The sequence below is a fragment of the Rhyacophila brunnea genome, unplaced genomic scaffold, assembly GCF_057557595.1.
Source record: "Rhyacophila brunnea isolate RB1 unplaced genomic scaffold, BYU_Rbru_1.0 scaffold_13, whole genome shotgun sequence".
Taxonomy (NCBI): Eukaryota; Metazoa; Arthropoda; class Insecta; order Trichoptera; family Rhyacophilidae; genus Rhyacophila; species Rhyacophila brunnea.
This window is the reverse complement of record NW_028232785.1, coordinates 26859615-26887553: the sequence shown is the minus strand read 5'-3', so window position 1 is coordinate 26887553 and position 27939 is coordinate 26859615. Positions and strand designations below refer to the sequence as shown.

The 27939-nt window shown below is 34.9% G+C and overlaps 1 protein-coding gene across 1 annotated transcript in view; it reads right to left on the bottom strand.

The window, feature by feature from the left end:
- The window catches only part of LOC147077100 (uncharacterized), a 335612-nt gene that overhangs the window by 19540 nt on the left and 288133 nt on the right, over positions 1–27939 (bottom strand). Inside the window, exons 8-11 of the mRNA XM_085940721.1 lie at positions 22781–22961; positions 9433–9562; positions 6595–6779; positions 2957–3062 (exon numbers count right to left, since the gene is read on the bottom strand). Coding sequence (XP_085796847.1) covers positions 2957–3062; positions 6595–6779; positions 9433–9562; positions 22781–22961 — 602 coding nt within the window. The remainder of the gene's footprint in view (positions 1–2956; positions 3063–6594; positions 6780–9432; positions 9563–22780; positions 22962–27939) is intronic.

Genomic DNA, 27939 nt, shown 5'->3' with positions numbered 1-27939 from the left:
CCAGGCTCGTTGGATTTCAAACATGTTTGATATTTTACTCTCCGAGTTGCCAGACTTCGTCCGTCGATCACTATGCAAATTCGATTTGACATTAATACGCAATCATTCGGACCGAAAAAAAATCTGTAATTGTTTTAAACATTTTCATTGATTAATTTGTTAATTTACACATTAGAAAATGAGAGATTTACCAATTATTTTTTTATTTGTATTTATGAAATTCATAAAAGAAGTCGTAAAACTTGTGTTGTTTTCACTGCTATATTATTTTATGCAAGTCTACATATAAATAACACAAAATTATAGGATTATCGGAAGACATTACGAGAATCGCAACTTTTCACTTTTGACAGCTCGACTTTTTTATTCGTTCGTTGATCAGTAGCAGAGTATAGACACATCGGACGATTTATTGTCCTCGGACTTTTGGCTCGCCAATGGAGCGCTGGCATTAAAGTTTGTTAGTCAAGGGTATTTGTTTTTATTGAACTAAAACTACAATTTACAGATGGCGTCGATTAGTTTTTGAAAATCAGTTAAACCCTGCCCAAGCCAAACCATTATGGATATGACAAATTGTGCACACTTTTTCATTCATACTTATTTGTTTTCGTTGAATTAGAAATACATAAATAACACATATCGTTAGTTCGCTTCTTTAAATTGATTAAACCCTGCCAAAACCAAAATATAATAGATACAATGACATTAATATGGACGAAGCATCTGGAAAAAAATGACACTTACTTTTTTGTCGGGTCTGCCAAATGGCATAATCTGTTCTAAGGCTATTACAATAAAGGTGATATTGCTATAAATTCCCGATGATTTTTGTCGGGTCTGCCGAATGGTTCGGTTCGAACGGGTTTGCTAAAATGAACATTGATACTAGAAACACTGTTCTAATGCCATTACAATAAAGGTGATATTGCTATAAATTCCCTATGCGCGATATCGCATAATGGAAATTGCGTGACGTCCACCTATACATGTGCGAATATCGCTATCCGCGAATTTACTTGCTAGCGACTATATTGAGTGCGTTGTCCATTAATAATGTCATTGAATAGATACAAAAATATTATTCTATCTATAAAATATCCAGTTATGTATGATTTAATTGAGTAATTTAAGATATTTTATAGATAGACGAGTATTTTTGATTATTATCTATTATGGCTTGGTTTCACAGGGTTTAATTGAATTTTAAAAACTAACCAACACCATCTGTAAATTGAAGTCTTAGTGACGAAGCCCACCAGAAGTGGCGCTCGGTACGCTCACTACAAAGTAGGCCCCTCCCACCCGCGCATTACCCTTCACCTATGTAATAAGGGTCACGAGAAGCACAAAATAATTATTATGATCAGCGTCTCTCATAACAAAGCAATAAAAATATTATTATGTTTCTCGGCAGCTTGTAATTCATATTCACGATGACGTAATTCTACCCAGCAACTAAACAATGAGTTCACTGTTATTAAATAATGCCCACTCGCCCGTCTATCGACAACGCGTCCAGAAGCGGATAAAATAAAATGGCGCGCGCCGCTTTTGCTTGCCGTGTTCAATGGGCTTTGTCATATTTAACAACGTAGTATGTTCGTTAATTCGTCCCGCTGAGAAGCCAAACAACGTGTGAATCATGAGGCAAGCGGACACAGTGCTCCGTCAAAACCAGTGTGCGCTGCCATATTTGATTACGTTGTATTTTCGATGATTCACATTGAATATGCGCGAGCGCCCCGATTCTATGTGCATGACGCCTTAGTTCAATGAAAACGAATACGTATGACTGACAAAGTTTTGTGTGTACTATTTATGTCGGATATTAACAGCCTACATCCACCCTTCGCCACTGATACGTATAGATGATAATATTTTAGAATTGTTAATTTGTACAAAATACTAGTTCGGGTACAGGAATATCTCTCTGAAATACAACGTTTGTTAGATCGACTATCAACGTTGGATCAATAGTTATAGAATAATAATTGGAGACATTTTCGCGACGAATGTCTTCTTTTTCGAAATATTATGTTAATTCATCGTGACAATTTTAGTATAAGTATATTTGAGGGATTTTGTTTTAATATTATGTAACATTTGTTGGTTTCAGTCAATATATTTGCATTTTGGCAGCATAAAATTTATACACTATATATTTATATATTATAGTAGTAATAATCAAAAAATAATTACAAGATAAAAAGAACTTTTTATATACAACGTTTTTAAATTTTCTGTTGAATCATATAAACTTTTAAACGTTCAAAAAAATTGTACTTGATAGAAATACTGAATAAATATACTGAAATATCATTTTGACACTTCATATTGATTTCCATAGTAACGCACGTATATATTAATATTAATAATTTAGTTGATAGGACCCACTTAGCAACCAATACTAGTTTTACTTTTTACGGATTTCTTCCGAAATAACTTTTCATACAAAACAGAATTAACTGAAAATGAAATCATTTCTACTTAAAGATGGCTGAAAGTATGAAAAAAATGCATTGGCATCGTGTTCTGATATATTCTAAAAGTTTCAAATGTCTAGCTAGTTGGTAAGTTAGTTAAAAATCGATTGAAAGATTTGTACCGGACAAATAAGAATACTAGCTAAGAAAAACGTTGTAATAACATTAAATCATTTTCGAAATCATAAACGTGTATGTTTTCTTAATACCGGTATTTCGGATTTTTGAAACCGGTATTTCTGTATTGATAAATAATTAAATACCGGTTTTAAAATACCGGTATTGAAATCCCTACATTGCCTGTACCGTTTTTTTAAATTATGAATTTACGCATTAAGCAATGACAAGGGCATCATTCATAATCGACAAATTCGCGCCGCGGCCTGACTATTGAGGGTCTTGTATTGAGATTGCGAGGTTAATACGTGATGAATAGTTACGAAAAGATGATGAAGGAGTGTTGGACAAACCTGGAACTGTTGCACTGGGTAAGCCACCATGCCGGGGGGCTGTGGTAACGCGGGAGGCAGCTGTGGGGGCGCCTGCGCACCTGCGAGCCCCTGCCAACCACCCATTCTGAAATTAAACACGACACTTAGACCACATTTTTTTTACAAATGTATATTTTTGAAGTTATACTTCTTTTGGCACGTTTGGGAAATCAGATCAGAGTGTATTTTTGGCGTGTGACGAAGTTGCGCGCGCCCATGCAGCACATAATTTATTATTTCGGTCTCAAGAGTACATGCACATGCGCATAGTGTCATTTAGTTAGTCGTTCAATACAACCTAGTAAAGAGCACGTGTTGTAAACATAACCAATATTGTGTCATAAAAATAAATATGTTCATAAACAAATTTCTGGAGACTAACATTCTACACTGTTAATTTATATTCATAAAACTTTATTTATATTGGAGTGTATATTTATTTTTCATTGTAAAGATTGTGTATCAAGATTTGAGGCTATATTTATGTAAGTATTATTTATAAGTAAAATTATATATCAATAAATAAATAAATTTTGTGAATGTTGAGTTTGTAAATAATTTTAATTCATCGTGGGCATTTCTGAATCGATTATAACCGCTGTATGGCAAAGATGAGTTTTGGTCCAATACAATAATTAAATTACAATTATCATGTGCTATATGAGACACAGATGAATCGTGTACGTTTTCGTCAACCTAATCCACTGTAATATTAATAGACTCATGTAACGGCTTATTTTGTTTTGTTACGCCAAAGAAGTATAACTTATAACGCGCGTAAATAAGTAAAAACACCGATTTTTTAATGTATTTTTTAAAAACATTGATTTTATTTGAAATAATTTATATTGATATCTAATCGAGCTTCAGTATTGACATCATAAGTTAAAAATTGGCTCATTAAAAAGATGTTGAATCTTCTATAAGGGGTGTAGTTGATATTTGTTTCGTCAACTACCCCCCGTTATTATTTTATATTCAGACCGTTGCTTTTGTATGTGACATGTGATATTGTATGGGCAGCGTTGAAGAAAAACACGAGTTGGTATTTATATCGTTTATATGGAGTTATATTAAACGATGTTTTGAGTGTAAAAGTTCCAAAATATAGTATTTTATCATTTCTCTATAAAAATCAATGAAACAAGTTCCAATTTGGCGTAATTGTCATTATATTATATGCAACAAAAATACCATAATATTGAGTATTCGTAAAACAATTCATGCAGTATTCCCAGAGCTTCTTTTTGCTCACAATTAGGTTAGGTTTATAAACCGGTAGATTTTCTTCAACATCTTTGGTATCATCATCATCATCAGCCTGAATCTATCAACTGCTGGATGAAGGCCTCTTCAAGCTGCTTCCACTTCTCTCGGTCCTGTGCATTGCGTTGCCACGTACTTCCCCAGAACTTTATCCGCGGTCTACCTTGCGGACGTTTTGTACTTCTTGGATACCACTGGATGACTAGATTTGTCCAACGATTGTCTCTTCTTCGAGCTATGTGTCCAGCCCATCTCCATTTAAGGCTTTTAATAAACTCTATTACATCGCAAACCCTTGTCTTCATCCTTATCCACTCATTCCACTTTTTGTCCTTTCGCATTATGCCCAGCATGCACCTCTCCATACCACGTTGTGCTACCTGTTATACCAGAGTAGCACATCGTTGGTATATTCAGTGATAAAAATCATGATATAGGTAATCATTTCTTCATGGAATTTGAATGACCTCAGATAATTTATTAATATATTCATTCGGTATTGCAACCCCTATAATATACACCAGTGGTTTCCAAACTTTATGTTACTACGCCGCCCTTTTAAAACAATCTAATCTTGGCACCCCCCCTTTATTTCATTAAATACATTTTTACACAAAGTGCTTTTTTCTACTAAACGGGCTCGATATATGGATTTCATTGCATCTATTGCATAAAATTCCGTTTTGCATAAATATGATGTTACGAATGGTAGCAGTAGGTACTTGCATTGCTTTTCTTGACAAAATATTATATTATTCTTCAGTTCGATTCAACCAAAATTGAAGGCTTTTGTTTCCATATAGCCATTTTTATTAGTCAGGAAATACACTACAAATAATTATAAAATAAAATTCTGCATGTGAATTTTCACTAATCACACACACCACACAATCACATCAAATTATATCACACATAAACATATATTATAAAATGCTAATATTCTGTAACCGAAACATCGCCTTTTTTACTGATATAACGAATTTGTGCTGTGTGTTTATCTCACTTAACTGGTCGATCTGCAACGCCGGGCCCCCAGAATGGAGCCATGTCAGCCCCCCTCTTGTGGGAGCCATGTACAATAGTATAGAAATGAGGTATAATACAATTAGTCTCCATATCTTCATACAGGTTTGCAAACAACCTAACTTTTATAAAACTGTTTTTTTATGTAGTTTATAACTAGCTGCCGTATATAAACTATGTACTTGCAAACTGAAAACCTGTGGCTGCATTATTGTGTTAAACTTTGCGCGCCCCCCAGTTTGGAAATCGCTGATACACACTTTATTACAATATTTTGAGGATACATTTATATTAAATTTAGATAATATTAATTTAGCATTTTAATAGTTTTACGTATTTTTTGGAAAAGCACAGTATGAGTGGAATGACTATTCAATTGAGAGATTAATTGTCAACTGCTTGATTGAAAGGTTTGATATCGGCTAATCGTTATGTATATCTAATACAATGTAATATGATTCGGGTGACGAGTACTTGCTTATCGTCTGAGATCGTTAGTACTATATTTTTATGTCGATAGATGTTACCATACTTTCAGTGGTTTATAAAATTATGTAGGTTTAAACCTGCCTAGCTTCATTTAAGGGCGGACGTGCTCAGCGTGGGTCAAAATGGAGCTTTTTTTCTATTTTCAAAGCATGATCCTGGACATACCTTAAACGTTGTAGATATTATATTTATATAATTTTGAAGCCTTATTATCCTTTATATTTATTTTAAACATTTGTTGACTGCATAAAGTATTTTTATTACATAAAATAGTATTCCTTTAAACCTCTCGCTCTAATGTTTTAGAATATAGTCATATTTCAGTACATAACTGTGCAGTGGTGTTAAAATTTTTTACATTTATTAATTTTTAAACGCATTTATAAAACCATCAGTATAATTTATATCGACATTATTATAGTGAAATATTTACGATAAAAATTATATTGATAATCTCTGTTATCCCAAATTTGACAAGAATTAGGCAGTTTATTATTCAAAAAATTGGCAAGATTAACACATTTGAAGATAATTCTAAATATACTAATTATAAGCTATGTCTTCAACCATTCAATTGTGATAAACATCATACGAATAATGATTGCTTTATAATAATTATTGACCTAAGAATAAGGTAGTGTTTTTTTTTTAAATACGCCATTTCTTTTGGCATTCCCCTGTGGTTAAGCTACAACATACGGCCGTAGCCATAAATTGACAAACTATAATTGAAATAGGGGGTAAAATGATGTTAACGCGCGTGTTTTAACATGTACTTAACCGATTTTTTTTAACGGTACGCTGAGCATGTCCCCCCTTAATAATAAAACCATAAATACCCCATATATTGTTGTTGGTATCCAGCGAATTGGCCACCGTAGGAGTACCCTTGCACAGCGCTGAGAGGATAACCGGTAGCTGCCGGAGGAAGCTGGTAGCCACCTCCTGGAAACCAGTAACCAAGTTGACCACCACCTCCGTACGCGCCAGTCGCGAAGGCTGAGTATGCCGCTCCTCCTAGTGCCTGAAAATAATATCCAATACAGCGTTAACACTTCCGTTACTGTCATGCCACCTTAGGTTACCAACTGCATTAAACTGTAAATATTTTAATTAATATACACATCGTCATCTTTATATGCCAGCGATTCCTAAAATCATCAATATTACATCTAATTAAAATGTTATTATTTTCAAAATTGATAGCATTATCCTTAAGGCGAAGTTTTCACTGAGCCTTTTTTAAATAGGCACCTAGCGGAAAAATACGAAGCTTGCAATTTGAGACATTTTTTTGATAATTTACAATTTCAACTGTGTTAATTAATAAATATGTATCTGAAAACATTAAAAAGAAAAATATCTTTTATCCTAAGACGAAGATAAACTTATAATTGTAAATTTGTTGAATTGGACCCCATCTTATTAATACATAGTTATATTTTATGATCATATTTATTATTAAAATTTAGTTTATTAAGTTTTCTAAGCATCTCCTCAGAGATTTTTGACTAATTCGTAGTTTTATTATTTTTTATATTTATTTAAAAAAACATCGATTTTTATAAAAATATAAATGTGTATAACTTGAATAGGTGCTAGGTGCCTCTGGTAGGTAAAGACATCGCCATGCCGTCGCTGGAATGGTTTAAGATTTTACGAATACTATTTTCTTCTTCTTGGACATTTTATCATGGTTAAGGATCGTGACCACCTTGAAATTTTGTCATCTATTGAGCGACCAAGACTTTCCACCGCTGTTGATACTCCGTATCCGAAAATTTGTGCGTAAGCAGTTCACCGCAGGACACTTATCCGTGCGCCGCAGTACGTGAAACATGAGTACATGTAACATTTAATCAAGTGACGAGTTCTTCGCTGAACATTTCACCGTGAAGATATTAATTGTACGTATGCTACAACATGTGAAGATGTCTTTACTAGGTTAGGTTAAGTTAGGTTAGGTTAGGTTAGGGTTAATCTAATTGGAGCAGTACTATTTGCAAACTATCGCCGCATTTTGTGAGATACGTACAAATGTATTCCACAGTGAAATGTTCAACGAAGAACTCGTCAAAATGCTATACGTTTCACGTACTGCGGCGCACGATAAACTGCATACGTACATGTAACCGCTTCTCTCAGGGCAGAGTGAAGGCTGTCCTCAGTCAGCTCCCTCGCTTGGTTGCTCCGACGCTCTTCCTCTGCTTTACCTTCCCTGGAGGTTATCCAAAACCATCAGTCTCTTCAGGTTATCCGGCCACCTATTTCCGCTCTATCGCACAGTGAACTATGATACTGTATAGGTAAGTACAAATTTCCGGACACGCATCTGACTTACTATGAAAGTCGACTACGCAAGAGTTGCTAAAAACATGCATATATAATGTTGTTTAGCAAATATCTCAGTGGTGAAGGGCGGAGGTAGGCTGTTAGGATCAGCCATAAATAGTGCATAATATTAAACTTTGTTAGTCACACGTATTTCTTTTTATTGAACTAAGACTACAATTTACAGATGGTGTTGGTTAGTTTTAAAAAAATAATTAAGCCCTGCCTAACCAAACCATAATAGTTTTGGTATATTTAAAGCGATACAACAAAATTGTTCACAATTTTCATTCATACTTATTTGTTTTCGTTGGATTAAGAATACAGATTACACATATTGTTGGTTGTTTTTTTTTTAAATTCATTAAGCCCTGTCCAAACCGTCTTCTTCTTCTTCTTTGGCCATATCCGCCCCTTAATTGCGGCATATGGACACCACGCGGCGCCTCCAAGAATCCCTGTCGCTCGCCAGTCTTCTTGCTTCGTACCAGGTCAAACCAGCATCCCGCACTTTCGCCGTATATACTCTGTAGATAGTATTTAGCGGCCTTCCAGGACGCCGGAATCCGGTCGGCTTTAAGAACAGGCAAGTCAGATTGAGGTTCTCTTCAGGCATGCGCAGCACGTGGCCGAGCCAGGTCCAACGTCGCCTCTTTCGGCGTGATGAGAGGCTGCTAGGTGCGTTCTCTTATCTCTTCGTTGCTCCTAAAGTCATACCACTGCACGCCCAGTATTCGTTGCAAACGTCTGTTTTCGAAGCTGAGTATACGGTTGCTCTGAGCCTTTGTAAGGTGCCATGATTCGCTGCCGTAAAGCAGCACTGTCAGAATGCAAGCGTCGAATAGGCGGCATTTGGTTTTGAAAGAGTACAATCGTGAGTCCCAGACATTCCGCATCGAGTTGAATGTTGCTTCAGCCATTCCCATTCGGATAGCGAGCTCTTTCTCCAAAATGCCATCTCCCGTGATGACCGTGATGTGATGCCCAAACCGTAGGTAATAGATAAAAAATATTATTTAATCTATAAAATATCCAAAGTTATGTACGATTTGTTTTCATAATTTTAGATATTTTATAGATCGACGAGTATTTGTTAACTATTATCTATTATGGCTTGGTTGTCGTAGAGATTAATTGAATTTTTAAAACTAACCAACATTATCTGTAAATTGTAGTCTTATTTCTATGAAAACAAATACGTAATATTATTGACAAAGTATAATGTGTACTATTTATGGCGGATCTTTACAGCCTACCTCCACCCTTCGCTATTGAATATCTTTATGACGGGGCCAGCGTCTGATATCAAGAGGAGAAGGGTTTTTATTTGATATATTTTTTCTCACCTGTCCTTGAGTTTGCGCGTTGTTGGGGTCACCAGATTCCTTCCCCCACGAGCACTTCACGGCCTGTCCGTTGATGTCAGCGTTGTGGACTGCCACAATGGCGTGTGTGGCACTCTCCTTTGTTGAGAATCTGAAAAAAATAAATACAAAATCATAAGCAACTGGTTTACCTGTGTATTTCCATGTGCTTACCTACTTTATACTGATATAGCAGGCATAACTTCGAAAAGAGATCCATATATGGCGCGGCCTATTGACTAGACATCGCAAGCGCTATAAAGACAGATTGCTCTATTCCCCAATGTTGGGGCGTGGCAGAGTGAAGTAGGTAAGAAGTAAACGAAGCAGAAGAATATATTATATATTACTTATTTAAAAATGGTGTCAGCAGTGTTTTATAATGTTATTGATTGTTTGTACGTCTTACCTAATAGTAGATGTAATGTACCGTTTATTACTTTAATTACTTACAAATTATAAATTTAAGATGTTCACAAAATGACATAGTATTAAACAGTGTAAAGAAGAAATGAATATGTATATTATACAGTATCGCAAAAACAGTATGAAAAGTAAAGTAAAAGGTACAAAAATTATAAAGCATGGAAGCACATCGAATGAGCTAAGTGGACCCAGCTTAAGAATTTATAAAACACTACCCATCTATACTCATCCTCACGTAAGTGAAATATATCAACATCTGAAGCGATTTGGTTGAACTTGTTGAATTTTTCGTCACTGTTCTGGCAGAAGACACTAATTCGAAAAAATGACATATCGAGTTAGTTATACCAAAATGTTCCTTATTTCAAACACTACCGTCTGGAAACCTTCTTAATAAATAAACAGTCTTTATTTTAAAGTCATCCTTTTTACGATTACTTAATAAACTCACATGATAGACCATTTCAAACATTTTAACAACTTCAAAGTCAAATTACTCAAAACTAGTATTCTCCAGTTAGTGTGTTCTGCCAGAACAGAGACGATTTGTTATAGCCCTCCCAATTCGCATCGCCAATGGCAGGTTAGTTCTGCACCTTGGGAGAACAAACAACTGATGCTCTCGGTTTCTAAGACATTTATTTTATCAGTGGCACACAAGTCAATACCACTAAGAATAGCAGAGTTATCATTTACACCACGTATAAGCAACTAAATAATATAATATAATAATTAAAAGATAAAAAGAACTTTTTATATACAACGTTTTTAAATTTTCTGTAGAATTATTATGCTCAATATGCTCAAACTTGTTCTTGATATGAAGTAAATAAAAAATAAACAAACAAAAAAACAAATATAGAATACTGAAATGTCATTTTGATTTCCATAGTAACGCGGGTATATATTAATAATTTAGTTGCTAGGATCACCCCCTTAGCAACCAATCATAGTGGATTGGATTACGGATTAAATTTCTTCCGAAATAACTTTTCATACAAAACAGAATTAGCTGAAAATGAATTCAATTCTACTTAAAGATGGCTAAAAGTATAAAAAGAATGCATTGGCATCATGCTCTGATATATTCTAAACGTTACAAATGTCTAGCTAGTCGGGAAGTTAGTTAAAATCGATTGCAAGATTTGTACCGGACAAACAACTACTGGACAAATAAGAATACGAGCTAATAAAAACGTTGTAATATAAGTATAAAAACTAAAAAACGTAAAATGCAACTTTTGACGTGGTTTTCGATCTTTGCACTATGTACTATAATATTGTGGTCTATCCGTTCTTATTGCTGTAGCAATATGCTCCGTCTGGTAGTGAATTTTTAAATCAAAGTAAAACAAGTACCTACGTGAATGCGTACCTATACCTCAAGGCAATGAAAAGCCTGTGTTAACATAATCATTTTCATTGTGTCTCATTTTTCCTAAAATTAAAATGAAATAATACTCCTGAGGCAATATTGTTTTAAAATTATTTTCTCAATTACCTAACTAATTAAAACGAATAAGCCCTGTTCATTCACAGCCAGTATTTTTGCTATTTTTTCCTCTTCTTCTTCTATTTTTTGAAGCAAAAAAACACAACTGTTTATTTTTGTTAATAAACCCTTGTTCAAATCGTAGATTAGATAGGTAATAAATTTACAATCTACCTGAAGATATTATTATCTTCATTGATAGATATATTATAAGCATATAGCTTTAGTCAAAATAAAATTAGTAAATAAACACAAACTAAATAGTATTATTCTATCAAGAGATTCTACTGATTTCCACTTGAGTCGGATTACAAAGCGAACCTACAATACGTCTGATTCCCGATGAATGCGTGGTATAATAAATTAAAAACTCTCCTATTATTCCTAATATCTACCTGAATTAAAATTTATAATTAAGGCTGGCACTTAATTGCGATGGTAGTGATAGTTATTGATTATATTCTAATACAATGCGATAACAACCCTCAGTAAAAGAGAGACCCTGAAACTTAAAGTAAAACATGGTATGGAGAGGCGCATGCTGGGCATACGAGAAAGGACAATAATCGGAATGATTGGATAAGGAAAGAGACAATGGTTTGCGATGTAATAACGCTGGTTACATATCTAGAAGAAGAGACAATTTTTGGAGAAATTTAATCATCCATTGGTACCAAAGAGGTACAAAACGTTCGCAAGGTAGACCTAAATGGCGCTGGATCAATTAAATGGTTAAGTTCTGCAAAAGTACGTGGCAAAGCAACTCACAGGACCGAGAGAAGTGGAATCAGCTTGAAGAGACCTTCATCAAGCAGTGAATGGATTCAGGCTGATGCTGATGATGTTGATTATGACAATGCGGTAAGATTTAATGAAGATTTTCGATTGCATATGACGTTCAAATTATAATCATTTATTTCAATTTGCTACAATCGCTTTCTAAAAACAGTTCGCTATATTGCATTCGAAATATCAGTAATAACTAGCACTACCATCGAAGTTTACATTTTTGTATCACGGCCTGACTGTTTTAAATTTATTTATTTTACAAAAATGAACATTATAAATTATAAATTCAAAGCGTTTACAACATGATAATAAATAATTACAAGATAAAAAGATTTTTTTATGTACAACGTTTTTAAATTTTCTATTTAATCATATAAACTTGACTTGACTAGCTTAAACGATCAAAAAAATTTGTACTTACTTGATAGAAATACTGAAGAAATATAGAATACTGAAATGTAATTTTGACATTTCATATTGATTTCCATAGTAACGCACGTATATATTAATAATTTAGTTGCTACGACCACCCCTTTAGCAACCAATAATAGTCTTTTACTTATACGGATTTTTCTGAAATAACTTTCCATACAAAACAGAATTAACTGAAAATGAATTCAATTATGCTTAAAGATCGCTAAAAGTATTAAAAGAATGCATTGGCATCGTGTTCTGATAATATATTCTAAAAGCTTCAAATGTCTAGCTAATCGGGACGTTAGTAAAATATTTATGTTACGTCATGGAAGTACACGCAGTGAACTAAGCAGAACCTATCTTAATAACTTATAAAACAATGTCCTATTTGAGGTTAGTTTTTAAATAGGTACTTATATAGAACTATCATAGAACAAATTAATAAATATAATTTAGACTTATACCCCAATACTCTACATTTTGAAGGAGGGTTTTAAATGTGTGAGTGTCCTACGAAAATGAAACACACAGCGATTATAGACATGCAATCAATAATGTGTGTTGCAACCTTTAAATACACCGATATTGAATAGGCGTCACCGCATAAACCAAGAGCAGTTGTCAGAACGAAGAACACGTTTAGAATGATGTATTCTTGACACGTGTTTAAGTGTATCCCATAATCTTCCACACTCGAGATCGGTTGCCTGTTAGTCCACACCCGTTAGGTATTTCAGTTCCCGTTAATTCTGTGTTCCCTGCATACACATTTATATATCGACTTACCAACTGTTGGTAGCCATCCCACGATATTATGATTGCTGTTGTCTATTAATATTAATTTAATCCTGATGCCCATACTCGCCACTCATTTTTAAACTGAATTTAGTTTTTTTAGCACGTTCAAAAAGGTTTGGCAACGCTGATTTATATACAGTTGGTTTTCTTCAAATTCTTTGTATTAAATTTTACGTAACAAAATTAATATTGATAAAATTAAATTTGAACAGCCAGTCACCGAATAAATAAAATATATTAAATTTAAATTTAATATGAGCATACATTTGCAAAGCGACTGTATTAATTAAGAGACAGAAAGTTTCTTTGTTCAAATAGCGAAATGACTCTCGGTGTTTTAATATCGGCTCCCTCCATACTGTTGGGACAACTGTGTCAATATTTGCAAGGGGGTGAGGCCGGCGTGGCAATAGAGTACGTAGATCGACAACGATAGAAATGAATAAAAATAATAATTCAACCGCTGAGAACACAGCGGATTCAATAATGGGTACCTACCTAGATTAACTCATAAAAAAAATCGGTGTGTGTACTTATGTACGCGCGTTAGATGTTATACTTCTTTGGCGTAACAAAAAAAAAACAAAACTTGTGATAAACTAGGTTCTTTGACTAACTCTTAATTATCTTGTTAAATTACATACTCAAGAAAAAGGACCGCTTATTAGAACGCCGTTGGTTTATTTATATACACCTTAACTTATATTAGTAAATTATATAATGGTTTCTCGTTGTTTTTATTTTTAAAGTACCAACTGTCAGTCTGACGTTTATTCGTTTGTTTACGAAAGTAATAATTGCAAATGGCCGACAGTAATAAATTCGCTGCCTAGGCAACGAAACAATTCTAAACTATAATATTATACTGTATAATCGTCATGATTGCAGTATCATACTGTGGCGTAAAGGTAGTGCGTTCGGCTGATAACCGAACAATCGGTGGTTCAAATCCAATCGAGTGCGATTTTGTCGTGTGAAAAAATTAATTATGTGTTACATGTCACACGCCAAAAAATCAGATTTCCCAAACGCGCCAGAAGAAGTATAACTTCAAAAATCAACCTAGTTAATTTTTCATTATAGCTAGAGGTAATTTATTAAAATTAAAATAAATAGACCAAAGACCATACTACCTAATAGTTCTTTACAAACCAATCCACCGCGCACCACACTCGGTCTTAATCGAGCGATCACGTGGAAATACGTTCGGTGTGAATCATTAGGAATTGTAAACGCCCGCTGGGGAATGTCTCATGAGCAGATGCTCAAGATTTAGGTCGCCATGCACTCAAGTGTGTATTACCTGAGTTTACTGAGACATGTAGACCCTGCGCTCAACGAAACCTGCCGGATCGTGATGGGGTACTTGAAACCTATGCCTGTCACCAAAGTTTGCGTGCTTTCAGGAAAAGCCCCCCCCCCCCCCAATCCGACGCGAATCTGCAGCTCGAGTTGAAAAGGCAGCCCAAGAGAGGGACCCGCGACACGTCATGCATGGGTATCAAATGTACAAAACAAGGCTAAAATCCATAAGAAGCTTTTTGAAAGGTAGACAACTATACCTTTGACCGTCCCACCCAAAGAAGAGATAGACTATCCACATGGGAGGTGGACCTAGCCTCTGAGGATCTCGAATATTGGGTAAAGCCAGCAGAGCAAATTCCACCCGAAGCCAGTCTCGGGTACCGTACATGGAAAGCCCTAAACAGGCTGAGAACCATGCGGAGTGCGGTGAAATGCAAAGCATGGATCACCTTTTTTCATGCAAGGCTTGTCTAGTAAGCTGCAATTTCGTCGAGATCCTACAAGCCGAGGAAAATGGTGTTGCCTTCACCATCTTCTGGAGCGACACATTGTAGCTATTTAAATCTCGATATGACGAAGAAGAGACCGAGACTTTCTAATAAAAGTCCCCAGGGACATAAATAAAAAGGATTTCAAGTTATACCCATTTATATTTTTTATAAAAATCGATGTTTTTTTAATATAAATATAAAAAATAATAATTCAATTCAATTCATTTAATTCAATTCATTTTTTTTTTCAATTACATTCATTTATTTTTTTAACATATTGTGGACATTACAAATTATAAGTTTAAGACGTTCACAACATGACATTTAGAAACAAAGATATAATATAAATACAACAGTATTACATAAAAAAAAGAGATATATCAGTAGATGAATTAGATAGGTACAAGGAAGTACACCGGATGAGTTAAGCAGACCCTATTTTAAGAATTTATAAAACAACATCCACCTAAACTCATTCTCACGTAGGTGGAATATATCAACACCCGAAGCAATTTCGTTGAACATAGTTATCACTCTCCCAATTGGCATTACCAGTGGCAGGTTGGTTCTGCACCTTGGGAGAATAAACAACTGATGGTCTCTATTTCTAAGATAGTTATCAGGGACATACAGGTCAACACTGCCCAGAATGGCAGAATTCTCATTTATACCTTGCATAAGTCGAAAAAAATACGTAGCTAAATAAAGATTTCTTCTAAATTGCAGACTGCAGTATGTAAGCATGCCTAAGAGAAAGTCAGTTGGATAAAGCCACGGATAGTATCCATACAACCTCAAGTAAAGGAGTCTCAAGAATTTCTTCTGTACCCTCTCCACCATAAGGCCATACTTCAACTGGTGCGGTGCCCAAACAATAGACCCACTCTCAAGTCTGCTTCGAACTAAACTATGAATTTGTCAAAAATCTTTTAGGGACAGCATAGAAAACTTATTAAACTAAATTTTAATTTTAAATATGCCCAAAAAATAATATGTTATAATAAAATGGGACCCTTTAACAAATTCACATTTTATAAAAAAAATTTAAATTGTAAGTTTAATAAAAAATATTTTTCTTTTTAATGTTTTCAGATACATATTTATTAATTAATACAATGATTTGAGTTTCCCCATCTCCACCCGGCACGTATATGAGGCCGCGGTTTGTGCACGGCCGTCTTCCATGACGTTATAAATGTGTCAGAATGAAAAGGTTTTAGTTTCACACTTCCTTGTCCCGAAGCGATGCTGCACCGGACTGATGTAGCAACCATGCACCTTAGTGCTTAAAGAAAGAGTTTTAGAAAATAAAAAGAATCTGGACTTGATCTGCCGTCATTTATCTTTAATGACATGAAGACGTGTCCTGTGTACCCGTGTACTGAAACTCTGCCGAAACAGAGGAGTCAGGAGTTGAAAGTGATGAATCTAAGGAGGGATCGGAATTATTCCATCCTCCAAATGACGCAGCAAATTTTTCAAATGCGTCAAAATTGGCCAATGCCAAAAATTAATTAATACATGGTGTTATTACTAATTGTCAATTTACACTACGTACAATGGATAAAGTTAATGCCTCCAAACCAAAACCCGCCACGCACCATTCTTTTGCCATATCCGCCCCTTAACTGGAGCATATGGACACCACACGACGCCTCCAAGAATCCCTGTCACCCGCCAGTCTTCTTGCTTCGTTCCAGGTCAAACCAGCATTATTGTAGCTCCGCCGTATACACTCTGTAGATTGTATTAATTTAGCAGCCTTCCAGGACGCCGGAATCCGGTCGGCTTGAAGAACAGGCAAGCCAGGTTGAAGTTCTCTTCTGGCATCCGCAGCACGTGGCCGATCCAGGTCCAACGTCGCCTCTTCACTTTCAGCGTGATGAGAAGCTGCTTGGTGCGTTCTCTTATCTCCTCGTTGCTCCTAAAGTCATACCACCGCACACCCAGTATTCGTCGCAAACATTTGTTTTCGAAGCTTAGTATACGGTTGCTCTGAGCCTTTGTAAGATGCCATGATTCGCTACCGTAGAATGCAAGCGTCGAATAAGCGGCATTTGGTTTTGACTGAGTACAATCGTGAGCCACGCACCATACTCGGTCTTAATCCACCGTATTACGTGTTGAAATTGTAAATTATCAAAAAAATGTCTCAAATTGAAAGCTTGAGCTATTTTTCCGCTAGGTGTCTCTGGTAGGTAAAGACTACGCCTTACGTGTAAATAAGTGCGGCTGCAGGAAAAGCTTCTTCAATTCAACGTTTGTACAGTCATCGATAGTTTTATTACTTAAGAATAATAATTGAACATTTGTCACGGATGTTTTCTATTTCGAAATAATATTATATTAATAATTTATCGCGATAATTTTATAAATAGGTATATTTGATGAATTTTGTTTTATTATTATTTCACTTCTGTTGGATTCAGTCAATATAATATTATTTACATTTTTTAGCAGCATATAACTTATAATATACTCAATTTGATACACAATACAGTACATAGTAATGAAAAAAAAATACAAGATAAAAAGAACTTTTTATATGCAACGTCTTTAAATTTTCTGTTGAATCATATAAACATGACTTGACTAGCTTAAACGATCAAAGAAATTGTATTTGATAGAAATAATACTGAAATGTCATTTTGACACTCATATTGATTTCCATAATAACGCACTGTATATTAATAATATCATAGCAAGCAATAATAGTGGATTGGATTACGGATTTCTTCCGAAATAACTTTTCATACAAAACAGAATTTACTGAAAATGAATTTAATTCTACTTAAAGATGGCCAAAAGTATTAAAAAAATGCATTGACATCGAGTTCTGATATATTCTAAAAGTTTCAAATGTCTAGCTAGTCGGGAAGTGAGTTAAAAATTGATTGCAAGATTTGTACCGGACAAACAACCACCGGACAAATAAGAATGCGACCTAATAAAAACGTTGTAATAACATTAAATTCATTTTCAAAAAGGTAAATAAGTGTGGTTTTTTAATACCGAAAATTCCATTATTTTGGATTTTTAAAACCGGTATTTCGGAATTGATAAGTACTGGAATACCGGTGTTGAAATACCGGTATTGCCATCCCTATTACTTCATGACGTGTTTACTAAATCTTCTTCTTATTGTGCCGTCCCCTAGCGGTTGTCAGCCACCATCAACGCGATCTTATCTTTGTCGTCTGCTACCTGGAACAGTTCAGTGGAGCTGCACTCGTACCAATCACGGAGGTTCTTAAGCCACGAAATGCGGCGCCGTCCTCTGCTACGCTTCCCATTGATCTTTCCTTGAATGACAAGTTGGAGAACGCTGTACTTTTGTCCTCTCATAATGTGGCCGAGGTACTGTAGTTTCCTGGTTTTTATACTACGTAGAACTTCTCGGTCCTTCCCCATTCGATTGAGAACTTCAACATTATTTGTCACCCGGTCAGTCGGAGGAATTTTGAGGATGCGTCTATACAGCCACATCTCGAAAGCTTCAAGTCTCCGTGACATCTTTTGGTTTAGCGTCCATACTTCCATACCATAGAAAATAATATTTTTTTCACTAAATAATTGATTCAAATTTTCATAACAGAAATAACTTAAAATGTGCTTTCTATTTATAGTTAAATTTCTTTGGCTTCTATATAATAATATTATTATGCAATCATATATTGTGGTGTTTTACAATAATTTACGTACAATTATTATTAATTTTAGTTAAATATCACTTGCACCGCATTACACACTTGTCCGTAAAAAATAATTAATATTAACATAACTGAACATACATATTTTTGAAAACACTTATAATATGAAAATATATTATAACCAATAGAAAAAATCTTTTTGAAAAAATTGTTTTCAAAATTATGTATGTTCAATAATTAGAATATAGACCCGAAGGATCTCCAAGGTAGAATGCAAGAACTCGGAGATGTCAGTCAAACGGTCGGCCTAAAGATAAATGCCTCAAAGACAAAAGTGATGAGGAACTGCTTTTCGGACCCTGCGATTATCTGTATTAATGGCACCCAACTCGAGCAAGTCAGCAGCTACGTCTATCTCGGACAGCAGGTGCCCATAGACGGAAGCATGCACGATGAAATTGCTCGCAGAACAACGCTGAGACGGAGTGCTTTAGGACGTCTGAATAGTATCTTCAAGAATGACCTACCATTATGTCTTAACCGTAGGGTGTTCAACCAATGTGTGCTGCCCGTACTCACGTATGGCTGCGAGACGTGGACCCTCAACACGAGAGATGTCCAAAGGCTAAGAGTCGCACAGCGAGGCATGGAAAAGTGTATGTTGGGCATCACGCGAAAGGACCGTAAGATAAACGAATGGGTTAGGAAACAGACAGGAGTACGCGTGTAGTAGACGTTGCCAAACAGCTGAAATGGAGATGGGCGGGGCACATTGCTCGCCGAAAGGACGGCCACTGGACAAAAAATGCCGTCATCCAATGGTACTCAATGGGCACGAAACGGCCTCAGGGTCGCCCTAAAAGCCGCTGGATTGACGAACTGATAAAGTTCGGTGGAAATACGTGGCAGCGAACGACACAGGACCGAGAGAGTTGGAAGAAGCTTGGGGAGGCCTTCATCCAGCAGTGGATTGACCCCGGCTAATGATGATATTCTTAAATCTTGTGAATTATTCTTTGATTTAAAAAAATAGTTAATTAAAAATTATTAGCAAGTTCAAGTAAGTTACAACAAAAATTTTGGAGTGATCCGTGACGTCGGTCAGTTATTAAAGTAATTACCAACTTTGATTTAAAATACAAAAGCCGATCGCCAATAGTAGCTCAATTTGGAAAACGTTTCAGTGAGTATTAAAATCCATTAGTTAAAATTTGTCGTAATTAAGTATGACTCCTTTAGCATTGTGGTCAATGTGCGTGGGCGCGATACCCGAGAGATGCAGGTTTGATCCTGTGGGGTGTATTATTTTTTTCAAAAAGGTTTTTTCTATTGGTTATATTATTATATTTTCTCAGAAGTGTTTTCAAAATTATATTTGTTCAATAATAAATTAGAATGTTACATTCTTAAATCTTGTGAATTATTCGTTGAATAAAAAAAATAATTAATTAAATAATTACAAGATAAAAAGAACTTTTCTAATACAACGTTTTTAAATTTTCTGTTGAATTATTATGCTCAATATGCTCAAACTTGTACTTGATAATGAAGTAAATAAAAAACAAACAAAAAATATAGAATACTGAAATGTCATTTTGACATTTCATTTTGATTTCCATAGTAATGCACGTATATATTAATAATTTAGTTGCTAGGACCACCTCGTTAGCAACCAATAATAGTCTTTTACTTTTTACGGATTTTTCTGAAATAACTTTCCATGCAAAACAGAATTACCTGAAAATTAATTCAATTCACCAGTTCTTCATTCACCATTCAGAAACACCAGTTGGGCACAATATGAGTCAGGTACATTTGTACCAGAGTGCTGCTGTGGGAAATTCTAATACATTCAACACTGGAACTTTTGGGATATACAGTATATCAGTGACAAGGGATGGAGGTAGGCTTTTAAGATTCGACATAAATAGTTCAAACTAAACATTCTCAGCCCTACTTAATTTGTTTTCATTGAACTACGAATATAATTTTCAGATGGTGCTGGTTAATTTTCAAAATTCAATTAAACCCTGCTTAAACCAAACCATAATAATATTAATACTATCGACTGAAGGTACTTGATGGAATTTGAATTTATATTATGGATGTTGTTGACACAAAATTTATATGTGTACGTATGAGGATTTAGGTATGTATAGGTGTGTATATACATAATTATTATATATTATATTAGGTGAGTTTATATGTATAGTTTTTTTTTTTTAAATAATGTTATAAAAAGTAGGTACCATGAAAGAGTATTATTAAAGACTAATATCTCATTAGTTAACTCCATTAATTATTTTTCTTAGAATTGACGATTTACACCTTTTGAGTGTAGTATTTTTATTGTTTATAAAGAATAATGATCTATTATTAGGTTTTGACGATTTATTAACAATAATATACTATCAGTGCATTGTTATAAATAAGATAGGGTTTTTACTAATTAGGTTTTTTACTGACACTTCAACTCTTCATAATTTGTTTATTGTATTTTTTATGACCTTTGACTTGATAGGTAGGTAATGGAGTTTTTACCTACTTTATTGTATTGATTTATTATATAAGCTAGAGTTAAGAGTGTTCGTTGTCAGTGTGTGTTTACCTTTGGTAAGTGTACACGGCGCCTGAAGATGCCGAAAGGCGAAACCCGGGTCGCAAAAAATGACTTAAATGGAATAGTATAGAGCTTGAATCTATTAGAATTCAAGCAATAATCGTTTAGGTATGCTATGGGTGATCTTACAAAAATAGTTGCCATTCATTTGTTTTCGTTGAAATAAGAATACATAATAATATGACAGATGGTGTTAACTAGTTTTTTTTTTTAAATTCATTATGCCTTGCCTCTTCTAAACTATCTATAATATAAAAATCAATATTTGTTTGTTTGTTTGTATGTTTGTTCGTATTTTATGCCATACCGTTCATCCGATTGCGATAAAACTTTGTCAACTTATTGCTTGCACTTGCGCAAAGAGTATAGGCTATATCTTATATATAAAAATGAATGTCTGTCTGTCTGTATGCCTGTCTGTCTGCTGTCTTTCTGTCTGTCCCCTATGCGTTCCTATACCATTCATCCGATTGCGATGAAATTTTGGTAAGTGGTTGTATGCACACTCGTTAAGGTTTTTGAATCAGAAAAATCATCATCTTCTTCTTCATTCTATTTTATTTTATTCGTATGGTTCGTATACCATTCATCCGATTGCGATGAAACCTTCGTCAGTTGTTGTGGTAACACCCGCAAAGGTTTCTGAATTAGTACAACCATCTTCTTCTTCTTCATTCTATCTTCTTTTATTCGTATGGTCCCTACTCCCTATACCATTCATGCGATTGCGAAGGTTTCTAAAAAATATTACATAAAATACAAAGTTTGTTGTTTGCTTGTTCGATCCAATTTTGATTTTTTTTTACTACATATTAATAACATTAATAACGTTTGCATATTTTGGATTCGATTTTAATTTAGTGGTCTTTTGTTTGACCTTTACTCCTATTTGAATTATTTTCATATTGCCATATTTTATTACACAGATATTTTAATATTAAAAAATAATTAACTCTTATTATTTTTTAAATATCTAAGATAAATATAACCACGAAGCGACCCTGTGCAAAGCCGAGTACTTCAGCTAGTAATCGATAAAAAATATTCTTCTATCTATAAAATATCTAAAATTATGTATGGTTTAATGGCATAATTTTAGATATTTTATACATAAACGAATATTTTTTTCAGTATTATATTAAATGGCTTGGATTAGACCGGGCTTAATTGAATTCGAAAATCTAAAAAACACTATCTACACATTGTAGTCTTAGTTCAATGAAAACAAATACGTTCGACTGACAAAGTTTAGTGTGCACTATTTATGTCGGATCTTAAAAGCCTACCTCCACCGTTCGCTACTGCAGTATGTAATATACACGATGTTATTTATTTTTCTTACCTGACAAACGCATATCCCTTGTCCTTGAAGACTCTGATCTCTTGGATGGTGCCGAAGGGCTGGAAGGTCTTCTGCATGAGGTCCTCGCTGAGGCCGTTGGTGAGTCCCCCGCAGTACACTGTGCAGTTTGTGGGCGAGCTCTGATTGTACACCTCGTCGAAGGTCAGGGGCTTTGAGTTCACTGTACCAAAGAAAAAAGCAAGATATTAGAAACAAGTTAGTTTATTATAGGTGGAATCATATGGTTATTATTTAAAAAATAATAATTACAAGATAAAAAGTACTTTTTATATACCACGTTTTTAAATTTTCTGTTGAATTATTATGCTCAATATGCTCAAACTAACTTGTACTTGATATGAAGTAAATAAAAAACAAATATAGAATACTGAAATGTCATTTTGATTTCCATAGTAACTCACGTATATGTTAATAATTTAGTTGCTAGGGCCACCCCCTTAGCAATCAATAATAGTCTTTTACTTTGTACGGATTTTTCTGAAATAAGTTTCCATACAAAACAGAATTAACTGAAAATTAATTCAATTCTGCTTAAAGATGGCTAAAAGTATTAAAAGAATGCATTGGCATCGTATTCTGGTATATTCTAAAAGTTTCAAATGTCTAGCTAGTCGGGAAGTTAGTTATAAATCTATTGCAAGATTTGTACTAGACAAACAAGAATACGAGCTAATAAAAACGCTGTGAAAAATTGGCTCATTAAAAAGATTTTGAATCTTCTTGCAAAAATATAGTATTTTAAGTTTAAAATGTCTAGCTAGTCGGGAAGTTAGTTAAAAATCTTCAATCGTCCAATAAAAATCTTGGACAAACAAGAAAAAATCGATTGCAAGATTTGTACTGGACAAACAACCACCGGACAAACAAGAATACGAGCTAATAAAAACGTTATAAAAACAATATTTTGGTTAAGAAGTTTTGTATAGGTACCTAATTGGTTTTCTTCTTTTGACCATGTCCGATCATAATAATAATATGATCATATTATTATGGGCCTCTAAAGAGTGGATGTTTGTATTAACAGATTTTTGTTTTTAAGAGATATGGATATTAGCCACTTTCTCAACGTATTAGCAGGCTCCTTCATCTAAACTCACCTCGTCTGCCACACAGTCATAAATCAAACCTTCAGTAACGTCGCTACAGTGTTGCATATGACGACCGCGCAAATCTACCTAGTGACAGTCGCGCATAACCTCTCGAAACGTATTTACATTTGGATGCGGTGACCGGCGAGCCGGTATAGGAATGACCAATTTGTAGGTGTGTGTATGTTTGTTGAAAACAGCACATAATGTTTTTTTTTTCAAACTAAAAAATCCCATTCGACCAATATGCGGAGCTCCATTTGGCAACTTGTGTTTTGTGAATAACGATGACGTCACATCGACGTATTCGACATGTTGCAAACGAGACTGTGTCAAAGTTTTGATGTGTGAGCCGGTTTATGTGCATACTCTGAGTCCAAACACAAGTTGAAAAACAATTTGTGTATTTGCCAGACCCAAGATTAAAACCTGGGACCCATTAAAAACCAACACGTAAGCTGCTAGGTCATCATGGGTGGATAATATTTTAGTAGTATACCTAATCCTTCAATGGAATCGATTGCAATCTGTTTTCAAGAATCTAATATGGCTTCATTTAAATTGTACTTTAAAATGCATGAATCAACAACAGTGATTTTTACTTATGACATTCAGCTATGTTCGTTGAATTCACAGAACAGATTAATAAATATAATTCAGATAGGCTATACCCCGATACACTACATTTTGAAGCAGGGTTTTGAATGTGTGAGTGTCCTACAAAAATGAACCACACATTATAGACGTGCAATAGTGTGTGTAATAACCTACACCAATATTAAAAATGAGCGTCAATGCATAAACCACGAGCAGTTGTCAGTATTCGATGTATGACGTATTTTTGACACAATATGTTAAAATTTATCCCGTATTCTACCTTACTCGAGATCGATTGCCTGCTTCTCCTTACCCGTTAGGTATTTCAATTCATTTCGAAATACACACACTAATGCACGTCTATAAATGCATGGTTCATTTTCGTGGGACACCAATGACATTAATCTGGAAAAAAAATGACACTCACTTTTATGTCGGGTCTGCCGAATGGCATAATCTGTTCTAACGCCATTACAATAAAGATGATATTGCTATAAATTCTCGATGCTTCTTGTCGGGTCTGCCGAATGGTTCGCTGAAACGAACATTGATACTAGAAACACTGTTCTAACGCCATTACAATAAAGGTGATATTGCTATAAATTCCCGATTCGTGATATTGCATAATGGATATTGCGTGACGTCTACCTAGACGAATGTTACGTTTGAATTTACTTGTTAGCTACTGTACTGAGTGCGTCGTCCATTAATAATGTCATTGTGGGACACTCACCCATTCAAAACCCTGCGTCAAAATTTACTGTATTAGTATATAGACTATTGGAGTTCTATTTATTAATCTGTTCTGTGATGTTGACATTGTCATAATATTATCTTGTCGTGTCGCGCTGCTGAAGATGTTGTCAAAACGAACGACAAACGTATTCTTTACACGTGTTTAAGTTTATCCCATATTATTTCACACTCGAGATCGGTTGCCTGTTTCTCTACACCTGTTAGGTATTTCAGTTCCCATTATTTCTAAGTTTCCTGATAGTCGGCCTTGGGTATCGTGAGATTTAAAAAATAAAGGGTTTCGACAAACGTAGAAGGTTGGGAGTCTCTCTAAACTGTCAAAAAGTGCTATGTTTTAAAAGCCCCTCTCTTGGCTATGTTAACGTTTAGAGCGAGATAGAGTACGTTAATTTTACTAGACTATAATATTTTCCTCCTCCCCTTTTTTAAAGATTTAAACAACTTCTATTGTTACAAGATGGGAAACAGCAGCAAAAATAACATAGAAGAAAAAATCAAAATGGATACTTGTATTTTATTAAATGTTTTTTTTTGTTTTGCAGATAATAACGTTAGGTACTAAGTAGAACAAGCGAGAGGCACAAGGCTGGGTAAATTTTCAATTAAGGCCCCCTTAAAGGCCCTAGGCCCTTTTCGCTTGAAACGTCAAATACAAAAGGGGCCACTCTCCGTTGCCTTCTCTTTGGTAAGCATGTTTCTGGGGAAAAAAATTGAAACATAATTCTCGTTTTAAATATTGCGCCGGTCTTGTAAAGACGTTTTCTGGCAGGGGTAGACATTTGGACGACTTTTGGGTTCCGCAAAAATACTTACGGTTCAGTAACAGAAATCTTTACCAAAGGCCCACGATCATTCACGTGGTCCAGAGTTGAAGGTATAATAATATTATGTCGGTAATGGTTACAATGTAAATTGTGCGTAAAACATTTCACCGTAGCACAGTTCGCCGTGAGCTTTCTTATAGGAAAGAGATGACTGTATACTATACGGTCTCCAATTTTATTAGATTCAATATTAACATTAATTCAATTTTCATAGCTGATTTTGGCAAAATTCAAGAATGAAAACCTAACCTAACCTAACCTAACAAATAGTCCAGTATATAGGCTATTTTCATAAGTTGCTTCCTGTAAAGTGTAAAACGACAAGTATCAATTAATAAGACATCAATTGTATGTCAGTACTGTACGACCCAAAGAGGTTGGATTGTCTTTAATATTTTTCTTCTTCTTCTTTTGCCATATCCGCCTCTTAGCTGAAGCATATGGACACGCCGCGGCGCCTCCAAGAATCCCTGTCGCTCGCCAGTCTTCTTGCTTCGTTCCAGGTCAAACCAGCATCCCGTGCCTTCGCCGTATATACTCTGTAGATTGTATTTAGCGGCCTTCCAGGACGCCGGAATCCGGTCGGCTTGAAGAACAGGCAAGCCAGGTCGAAGTTCTCTTCTGGCATCCGCAGCACGTGGGCGAGCCAGGTCCAACGTCGCCTCTTCACTTTCAGCGTGATGAGAGGCTGCTTGGTGCGTTCTCTTATCTCCTCGTTGCTCCTAAAGTCATACCACCGCACACCCAATATACTGCCATATATTTTCGATACAACATTTTCACGATGAAATATGATACGGCGAACTACATACGGACAAGTTTCCGGACACGATTATCGGTAATAAGACTCAATGGATGTTAATCTTCAGTGTTGTTGCCAAAAATCAGGAGCAAGACCTGAGCAAACACGAACCATAAGTCCGAGTGAGAAAGCATTTGACACGCTTGTATCTCCGCAATATGCGTTAGAGTAAGATAGAATTTCTACGGCTGAATTAAATATTGTTAGTAAACGTTCCCGGTAAACATTGATTTAAATGACGACATTCATTTAAAAACTGCAAGCACGTGTTGCTGAAATTTATTGTTTATGTGTTAAATATAAAGTAAGTGGTATTTATTTTCAGTTAATCTAGTAGAAAATATGGTTAATTTTGTTGTGTTTAAATTTGGCAGCCGTATTGAGAAGCAACACGATGGCATAACGTTTTATAGTTAAGTTATTAATAATAAAATTGAGGTTCTACTGTTATACGCAAGAAACACGGCTTAATTTTACCGAACAATAAACCACTCTTAACCGTAACTCAATTTAGAGAGCGCTTATGAGCAGGTATTAGAAAAGCCAATAGTTAAAATGTGTCGCAATTAAGCATGGCAGTCGTAGCATAGTGGTAAAACACAGGGCGCTACTTTATACTACTTATGTTACTTACTCCCTACTTCATTTATCGTTTGTAAATTTATGGCTATGACCGTATGTTGTAGCTTAGCCACTGGAAAATGCCAATAGGAATAGCGAATTTAAAAAAATACTACCTTATTCTTAGGTCAATAATTATTATAAAGCAAATATTATTCGTAGGATTTCTATCACATTTGAATAGGAAAACGCATAGATTGTAATCAGTATCTTTAGAATTATTTTCAAATGTGTTAATTGTGCCCATTTTGAATAATAAAATGCCCAAGAATTTGGTATCACAAAAATTATTAAATATAATTTTTCATTGTAAATATGTCACTATATAATGTTAACATTAATTTTACTAGTGGTTTTGTAAATGCGTTTAAAAAATAATACATCTAAAAAATCTTAACACCACTGCACATGGAGTACTGAAATAGGACTATATTCTAAAACATTGGAGTG